Below are 10,363 nucleotides of genomic sequence, written 5' to 3' on the forward strand. Positions count from 1 at the left end.
TGCTGCTGCCTTGAACACACCTCCAGCAGGTGCTTTCACTTGGAGATCAGTTTGCAGTTGTGCTTTAGGCTGTGTGCATAGGCTAAGTTGGATTGTCCTCCAGGGAGTCTAGGAGGGCCCCAGTCCCAGCACAGACTTCAGCACTAGTGCATTTTGTGTTGGACACTGGTGGAGTGTGACACAGGATCAAACATTTTCACCTCCCCACCAGACCATCCTCTCATTGGTAAGAGTCACACATGTTTTGATAATGTCCTTGAACTGTGGGTAATTGCATGAGGGAGTTCAACATAATGGCTAAGATTTAGGTCTCTTTCAGTCTTATGATAGTGATAAATTGTGGTAATCTACTTTTCCAAACATAAAATGTTGTTGCCTCAGAATCATTGTTGAATAGTTGATATTTAACCTGTTTTATTCTTCTGTGACTAAATTCAACAATTTTGATATGTGTTCTAATTTTACACAAATGCATCATGATTTAATCTAATCTGTCACTATATGTAGCAAAGAGGCTTGTCTTATGTAGGGTGGGCCTTTTAGAAAAACTGTACTAAGGTGTTCTACGTTGGTTTTTTGTAAAGATTTAGTACAAAAATAAGCAATTATCATTTTCATGAAAAAAATGAAAAATTTAGTTGGCTACATGATTAAACAAATAAAAACATATAAAAAAAGTGAAAACAAGCTTCACTTTCATCTAACTATAAATGTGATATTATATTATGTCTTTTCATCAAACAAAAATTTTACAGTTCTTTGACCAAAAGAGTAAACCTTTTGGGCAAAAGCCAACAAGCCAAAACCTATGCAAATTGAATGAACCCTTTAACTTATAATGTTGTATCCATTTAATTTTAGCAGGGCCATTGGGTTTTTGTGCTCACATCCTTATTCCCACGAGTATCAATATGAAAGAAAAAAAAAAATCTCCTTTTGACACGATAAACAGTCATGCATGTACATGATGAACATACTTATCAACCAAGGCTTTCTGAAGGCGCTGGTCACTCTGAGTCTGGAGCCTCTCTCCAAACCCTCACACGACCTGTCTATGTTGGATTGAATGCATTTGTGATGTAGCAGACTTTTGGGTCGTCACTACTTATTAACTTAACCTAATAAACACTGGCTTCTGACGCAAACTATTTCAGCAGTAATGATAAATGTTATAAGCTTAGTTTTACATTTTTATTTATTTATTTATTTTCTATTTTATACATTTATTATCAAAGGAACAAAATACAAAGCATACAAAATCCATTATCCTATTTTATGATATTCACATTTTATAACTGAAATTTAATTTCAACATTTGAAAAAAATAAAAATCTATTAGGTATACACATAACTTAAGTCTAATGATGGGCAACATAATATTATATAACCTCCCAATAAAAAAATAAAAAATCATAATCTTCTTTTATGGTGGACATAATAATAACATATTTTGCTCAATATTGAGTAAGTGAAATTATTTCAATTAATTCATTAATTGTGATAATTTGCTCAAGTTACTCTTGATATGAAAATATCTCTGATCAAATAATCTGATCCAGATGCCAAATGAAAGTGAAAAATTTCTCCCAGGGTTCCTTTCCCTTGTTGTCAAAGTCTGACTCTGCTGAGTAAATGGTGCAGCTCTAATACCGCTAAAATGAATATCATCGTCTTGACCAAACTCATTTAGAGATCAGTCACTTCCTTAATCCTTCTCTGTGGGGGTGTGTGTTCATGTCTCTTTCTTATGCCCCCTCTTCCTTTTGGAAAAGGGTAATATGGCTAAATTTGCCTTACTAATGGGCTTAGTGCAAGCTGTTACAGAGTGAAGTTGACACACCACAGCCGGGCTGGAATACCACTGGCTTTTCATCTGACTCCTGGTGTAGGCAAAGAAAGTGTAGACTGCAGTTACGAGAAACTTGGAGATAAAAGCAGATTGGGTGAGGTTTTGCAGTGGGGGGTAAAGCACCAAAGACCAGAAGTGAGATCTTTGTGAGAAGCAACTCAGATAACTTATTCAAAGTTGCCGGACACTCAGATGATTTAAACAGACTTTTACTTTTACATACCAGTACATAATGAAAGTGCATCATATTGGATTGTTAAGTATTGTGATGACTAAATGAATGCAAGATACTGTACTGTTTATAACTTTTTCTTCTGAAGGCAATAACTTATTTTTTTTTATCTTTAGTTGCTCATCTTGAACATGTGTTTTGTGAGTCTAAATCACTTTTACTGTCTATTGCTGATAACCCAGTGTTATTCAGCCATGTGCCTTCCCATATGCCACCTGTGGCAGGTACATATACTGCCAGTTTACCCTGAGATTACAACACTTGTTGCACTCCCATAAATGTCCATAAAGCAGCATATCTCCTTGACATTTAAAAGTAGATCACACAACATTATCTAACTTGAATTTTATTAAAAAGCCCCCAGCTGACAGTGGAGACATAAGGCTGTGGGCTCACTACCTTGAAAGTGCATGCAGGTGGCCGAGCTGGTTCAGGCTCTCAATACGAGTTAGCTTCCCCGGAGAGTTAAGCTATTCTGGGGAAATGACCCTTAAATAAGAGATTGAGGGAGATTCATTTTGCCTTTAAACTCTGGGTGTGCTATAACTTTCTTAAGGGTCATTGCCCAAGTACCTCTTTTAAGCTTTGGGATTCTAGAGGAGAAGCAAGACATACTCACTCAGTTTTAGTCATTGCTGTTGTGGCGTCACACCTACGCATGGCATAGTGAACTTAAAAGAACAACTTGATACAAAATAAATTCTTGTCTTTTTTCTTAGGTGGCAGTTATGTCAAATTCTGTCAGAAGTTTACCAGACGACTCACTGTATCGACCCCGGATGGCATTGACAGGCGACTCCCTCTGTCAGTTGGATCGTACCAGATGCCCTGGATGGGACTTGGACAAGACCAAAGCCAGTATGAACAGTGCGGAGCATACCAGTATACCAAGTCTGTACCTGTCCTGCTTCGACATGCTACTCACACAGGACACTCACTGTTTGGCCAAAGTGTCTGAAGCATCTCCGACCTCAGCAGCACCCATGCCTTTGCTGGAGCTGAGAGATGAGCCCGAACAGTGTCCCATCATTGACAGTCAGGAGCAGGGACTGTCCCCCTGTGGTATAGAGGAGCAGGAAGAGGACCGCTCACTGGAGCAAGTGCAGAGCATGGTGGTAGGCGAAGTACTCAAAGACATCGAAACAGCCTGCAAACTTCTCAACATCAATCCAGGTAATCTTCATGCTCTTCTAGTCCAGTGAGCACTTTTACCTTTCAAATTATATTATCAGGCAGTCAAACATTTTATGAACATACATATCTTTCACAACATCAGACCTTTTATTTTATGTATGATTTTATTATTATTATTGTATTTGTTATTATTTTATGATGTTACAGATGTGGGAGGAATAGCCAAAAATAGGTTTTATGTGGTGGAGCACAAGCAACAGAATTTATCTCGACTGGAGTATTAAGAAATGCAACTGTTCTCTTCAATCTTATTCTCCTGACGACAGCCATATTTGTCAGCACCAGGATCTGTGTAATCCTGACCTTTGCATGCGCTCTGCTGCTCTATAACAGTGATGGCTCTGCCAATAGATGTGTACACAAGTCTTAAGGGTGAGGTCCCCGTTGCTGCTAAAGTCAACAGAGAAAGCAATTGGCATTGTGCACCTCTCCATGTCATAAATGCATGCACACCCTGGGCATGTCTTCTGATAATCATCATGTACGGATAGGTTTGCTTTTCAAACACCATATAGTCTTAATTACTGTAATAACCCAGTCCTAGTCATGGTGCAGCTGGAAGAACTCTCATGGTTTATATTTCCCTTTCTCTAACAGACCCCTTTGAGTGGAATTCCAGTCATGTTCAGAAGTGGCTGTTGTGGACAGAGCACCTCTATAGGTTGCCTCACGCAGGAAAAGTTTTCCAAGAGCTGTCGGGGAAAGACCTCTGCGATATGAGTGAAGAGGAGTTTCGACAGCGATCCCCCCACTGTGGAGACACTCTACACGCTCATCTGGATATTTGGAAGTCAGGTATGAAACACCTGTATTATGATTAACCTTTACCAGTAATTATATCATTTAGTTATATTGTAATATCTTTAATTATTTTGTAATTGTCTATTTTGCATACAGCTGCTTGGATGAAAGAACGATGCACAGTGACAGAAACCAAAGGTGTATATCTCTAGTCTTTCTGGTCAAGTAGATGTTTTTTATGCTGAGACAAAAAAAATGTTCCTGTTTATCATAAGATAAACATGAACATTTTTACTAAGCAATAATTACGGTTGTCTTTTTCAAATGTTGTGAAACTAACCAATAGTGTTAGTAATTATAACAGAATATCACATGTGTAACTTAAAACCTCTACACACTATTAGTCTTTTTGTAACATGTCATTAGTAAAAGATGTGTCATTTCTCTCCAACAGTCACTGCGGGACTGTGGTCTGAGGCAGACTCTTCCTCTTCAGGACAGCCCATTCATCTGTGGCAGTTTCTTAAGGAACTTCTTTTAAAACCACACAACTATGGACGTTGTATCCGCTGGCTAAACAAAGAAAAAGGTACAACAACCAAATCTATATAACATATTTTTTCATGACAAAATGCTGTTATACTGTTATATAATATAATGTGACTACCTTAAACCAGGTATTTTCAAAATAGAAGACTCCGCTCACGTGGCCAGACTCTGGGGCCTTCGGAAGAACAGACCGGCCATGAACTATGACAAGCTAAGCCGCTCCATCCGCCAGTACTACAAGAAGGGCATCATCCGCAAACCAGACGTGTCCCAGAGACTGGTATACCAGTTTGTCCACCCAGTGTGAGAGATGAGGTACAAAGTGAAAGACTATGAGGAGAGAGACCAAGAATGCACTGACCAACCCAAACATACTGCAATATATACTGTATAGTATATTATAAAATAAAAAGACATTGCAAATAGACCAAAGATGGGTCTGAAGTAACACCGACCTATACTTGTGTACCAATACTTTGTAATGGCTTTGGCTGAATATGTTTTCAATCATAGTTGTAATCAGGGGTGTAGTAAAAAATTCTGGACCCTGGGTACAAATAATCTTGGTGGGCCCGTCCGTATTACATGTTCTCTATTTGAAAATGGCATTACAGATTTTGTGAAGAGCCCCTCTCTGCACTGGGCCCTGGAAAACAGTACCCTTTACCCCAGACGTCCCTGGTTGTTGTTGTGCAACAACAATCAATTTAAACACTGTGGGCAAGTGAATAATGTAGTTCAAAGTAATTATGCATATATTGTGTTATATAGATTTAATACACATAAATTAAAACATGTATGTTTTATATATAATCCATCAAATCAATCCAAATAAAATATATATCTTAACATACGTATTACTTATGTGCTGAATCAAAATATACACTTTAAAAATTTAACTAAATTTATCTTTTCTTTAGCTTGTTAATATATATTTGTGTTCACAGTGCTAGTTTTCTGCACTATGATGACCCATTATTGTAGTGTACAAAACTAGCCCAGTTAGAGCTTTATGGTTGAATTTTCCTGGCATGGAGATGAAGGGGTTAGGGCTTTCCTGTGCATATATAAAACAATTAAGCTATTTTAGGAGAAGTACAAACATAACAACACAGGTAAAAAATACTGCCTTTCTGATTCTTTATTTCCCTTGGGTAAACCTTAACTTTCCCTCAGTCATTACATCAAGAGAGGTAATTACTGTGACATCAGAGTGGCAGTATTGCCCACGGCCATTTGTTTTTATCTCTCCATTACATCTCAACCATGATATCCGTTTGTTTAGGAAACCGGTTTTTCTTCTTTAGAATTGGGGCTATGATTATTAGGTTGCTTCCTTTTTGGGTTTGGTCCTCACTGATAAAAACACTCTCCCATCAACCACCACAAAACAGGGCACTTTCCTAATATATATATATATATATATATATATATATATATATATATATATATATATATATATATATATATATATATATATATATATATATATATCATTACTTTTTTCAAAATCAGAAGTTTACTTACAGTAAGATTACTATGCATTTAAACAATCTGGGAAAACCCAGATGATGATGTCATGTCTTTGGAAGCTTCTGATAGGTTTATTGACACACTTGTATAGAGACACACGTGTAAATGTATCTGAAGTACACTTGAAACACACTGCTTATTTGTGTAACAACATGGTTTCAAGTCAAAAGAAATCAGCCAAGAAGAGAAATGTGGACTTGCACAAGTCTGGTTTATCCTTGGTGCAATCTCTAGATTCTTGACGGTGCCACATTCATCTGTTCAAACGATTATACACAAGTATAACGCCCATGAGAATGTCCTGCCATCATACTGCTCATGAAGGTTCTGTCTTCCAGAGATGAATGTGTTTTGGTCCAAACTGTACATATGAACCCAAGAACAAACGCAAAAGACCTCATGAAGATGCTGCTGAAGCTGGTAAGAGTGTGTCATTATCCACAGTGAAACAAGTACTGTACTGACATGGGCTGAAAGGCCATTCTGCCAAGAAGAAGACATTACTCCAAAAGAAACATAAAAAAGCCATATTACAGTTTGCAAATCACACAGGGACAAAGACCTTAATTTTTGGAGACATGTCCTGTGGTCTGATGAAACAAAAAATTAACTGTTGGGCAAAATGAGCATCATTACATTTGGAGGAAAAAGGGGGAAACAAGTCTGAGAACACCATCCCCAGTGTGAAATACAACGGTGGCAGCATCATGTTGTGGAGTTGTTTTGCTGCAGGAGGGACTGGTGCACTTCACAAAATAGATGGCATCATGAGAAAAGAACATTATGTGGAAATACTGAAGCAACATCTCAAGACATCAACCAGTTAAAGTTAAAGCCTGGGCACAAATGGGTCTTCCAAATGGACAGCGACACAAAGCACACTGTCAAACTGGTTACAAAGTGGCTTAAGGATAACAAAGTCAATGTTTTGGAGTGACCATTACAAAGCCTTGATTTCAGTCCTCTTGACAATTTATGGACATACCTGAAAAGGCAAACAAGCAAGGCAAACAACAAACTTGGCTCAGTTATACCAGTTCTGTCAGGAGGAATCTGTGGAAGTATATTCAAAATATTTGACCCAAGTCATACAGTTTAAAGGCAATGGTACCAAATACTAATGAAACATATGTAAACTTCTGACTTTGAAGAAAGTAATGAAAAATTGTCTATCCTTCTTTCATTATTCTGGCATTTTGCAAATAGAAATAATTTTGATAAAAACAACAACAAAAAAGGTTTAGTTTGATTTCCTGTCAGACAGTGAGATGAAAAAAAAAAAAAAAAGCATACATGAAACTACATGAAACTTCTGGTGTTCAAACATGTGTGTGTGTGTGTGTGTGTGTGGGTGTATGTGTGTGTGTGCGTGTGTGTGTGTATATATATATATATATATATATATATATATATATATATATATATATATATATATATATATATATATTTATATATAATTGGATTGGGTTTAATTTGATTCAACCCTGCTGTATGTAATTTTATAATACATAATGTGAAGGAGGAAACATTATTTGTTGTCTGCGCTTCAATGAACTACTTATCTACTTATATTTATAATTTTGCTTTTGTCATTTTTATTCTTTTTCCAGTGCGCAAAGTTTAACATGGATATAGCAAATATCGGCAGATATCAATCTCTACTTCTTTTAAGAGAAAAATAAATAAATATAGACATGTTGGCCTGGAATTACAGAAACTATTGCTGATACCCCACTGAGACTAAACGCATTAGTTCTTTTGGTTTTGCAATTATACTTGCAATTCAATATATTGAGTATTGGATTACTGAGGGTAAATGTGACGTGTAAGCAGTTTGTTTGTTATCTGAGAGGTCATTGTTGTACCTCACCAACTTCCTTCAAACCCGCTGTTTGGATTTACATCCACAGGGAAAGTAAGCCTGTTATTAAGATTGATAGCTCATTTGTTTTCACTCATTTGCATAAAGAACATGTTTTCCGTTGCATATACCATAAGACATCTGTTATTATAATTATACCAGAACTTCCATAGTATCCATGTACAGTCCATTTTTGTCAGTTATGTTTTGTTATTTATACATTCTTTAGACGTGTGTAGCAACTTCTAGAAATTAAGTTAACACTGCCCTCTATTGGTAGACCTTGATAAGTGATGTTAAGGGATAATTAATGCTACTGTCCCACAATTGAAACACAATTTTTTCAGATGACATTTTTTTATTTTTGCAGATGGACAGGCACTACAGTTTGGAAATGTACAACACAATGCAAAAAAAGAGAACGCCCTCTTGTACTTAAATGTCGTACATGTACAGACAGAAAAAGCAGAGCATTTTGAGCAGTTTTCAAAGATTTGAAGTCCATGGCCTGTGTCACATTAGTTTCACAGTGGTAACACAGCCAAACAAGGTACAGGAGCCGATATATTATTTTTTAAAATAGCTTTCACAGCTATATGTTCGGTGTTAAATTTTTGCTAAGGCATTACAACTCTAACTCTAATTTATGAAAAATAAGTTATATTGTAAAAACAAAATACAGAGAAAAAAACCTCCTTCCCGGATCTTATAAAAAATGAATGTGCAGTCTCATCAATATTTCAGACACAGATCGTCTTTCTGCTTTTTGTGCAGTGTTTGCTTGAGGTATAGTTTTCACTAACACCTGCGGTTACCAGGAGCAACAGACCAATCTCATTTATCATAGGACTTCTCACTCTTATACAATTAATATTGCACATTTTAATTACATTATTGGACTTCCACTGAGGTATAACAAAGATCTCCAGCCTAATATGCAGCTCCATACTCACAGGAAGCAGTGTAAAAACATTAGCTACCGTACTCATTGGAGTGTACAGACAACTTTCAGTTTTGATATAGGGTTTTAAAAAATAATCAATACTCAGATACTAATCAATGCTAAAACTAATAATGAAACTAAATACTAACCTGAAACTGAAAATAAATCATATAACATTTTTTTTGGAATAGGAGAAGTTTTACATTGTATAATTAAATAAACTAATACAGACAACAGGATGAATACTGAGTCTTTCCATTCATATCAAAATTGACTTTGAAATTCCAGTACCTTGACAACACTAGTTTGAAGTAGTAGTCTTGCTATCTCAATATGAAATTTTCTCAAACATGCTGAAATCCTTGCTCCTACACTACCCAGTTTTCCTGCCTCTCAGACACTAACTTGAGTAACTATTTGCTTGAAATGTACCACAAGCTAACATATGCTTAAATTCAAATATAATATATCTTATTCACTTCAGTAAGTAGTCGCATTGTTTAAGGATTGGTCTGTGTCAGTATTTGCTCAGTAATAACAAATGGCTGCCATGCATTGCCTGGCTGCAGAAGAAGGCAGGTATGAGAGCTTAACATGCACATACTCACAGATAGGAACGGCAAGCTTGATAAAGCCGAGCCACATAATGTAACTCATCGTAAACAGTCCATAGACAAGGCCTATACAAGAGAGTTTACATTTCAGAGTGTTAGCACAGTCAGAAGTGATGGTAAGCAAAAATAGGCACATAGTTGTTTACAGAGTGAGGAGGCCAAGGTCATGTAAACAAATATCCATATTAAGAGAGGCTTTGGAGGTTGGTCTACGTAGAGCTGTCTTTTTATCTCGCATAGAAATGATAAATTAATGGATTGCTGTGGAGAAAATAAAACTATTCACAAAATATAGAAAGAAAGTTTGATAGAAAGATAGAAAGTAAGGTTCAAGGTTTTAAAGAGGGCGACAAGACAATTCTATATTTCTTGTTAAATATGATAACTGAGGTGCACTATGTAACTTTTCTGGTGAAAGGCCCATCACCTGCATTTTTCCATGGAGATATTACCTTGCTCTGTCCCATAGTACGGCTTTATTAAACATACTATCTTCATGAAAACAAGCAAGTGATGTCCTCAAGCCAAGTTACAGGTCTGGTAAATAACTGTTGAGCAATAAAGCTAGGATACTTTTAATGCCATACTGTGAAACATTCCGAGCAAAACAAAAACATCGCCATGGAGTTGATAGTGGACCATCCAAAAGTTAGAAAGTGCACCTTTAACAGATTTATGCCAATACACCAGTAGCCAGATAAAGTGGTGCATTTTTGTTTTACTTTAAAATCAGCTGTTTCAATTACATATACAGCAGTATGAAGCGAAACATTAGCATCATATTTAATAGAAAAAAACACTGAAGTGGTATCTACCTTTTCATGTTACAATTAAAATATATTACTAT

General features: G+C 36.4%; 1 protein-coding gene across 2 annotated transcripts; it reads left to right on the top strand.

The window, feature by feature from the left end:
• LOC117371162 (SAM pointed domain-containing Ets transcription factor) lies at positions 1-5,381 on the top strand. 2 transcript variants are annotated; one of them, XM_033966787.1, is made up of 6 exons: positions 1-226; positions 2,801-3,254; positions 3,873-4,070; positions 4,173-4,214; positions 4,471-4,605; positions 4,694-5,381. In XM_033966787.1, exons 2-6 carry the CDS (start codon positions 2,810-2,812, stop codon positions 4,870-4,872), a joined length of 999 nt encoding a protein of 332 aa, XP_033822678.1. In that variant the 5' UTR covers positions 1-226; positions 2,801-2,809; the 3' UTR covers positions 4,873-5,381. The 2 variants fall into 2 exon arrangements, with proteins under 2 accessions (XP_033822678.1, XP_055077753.1); XM_055221778.1 differs by lacking the exon at positions 4,173-4,214.
• Positions 5,382-10,363: the final 4,982 nt, after the last annotated feature.

The sequence above is a fragment of the Periophthalmus magnuspinnatus genome, chromosome 5 (assembly GCF_009829125.3).
Source record: "Periophthalmus magnuspinnatus isolate fPerMag1 chromosome 5, fPerMag1.2.pri, whole genome shotgun sequence".
NCBI classification, from domain to species: Eukaryota; Metazoa; Chordata; class Actinopteri; order Gobiiformes; family Gobiidae; genus Periophthalmus; species Periophthalmus magnuspinnatus.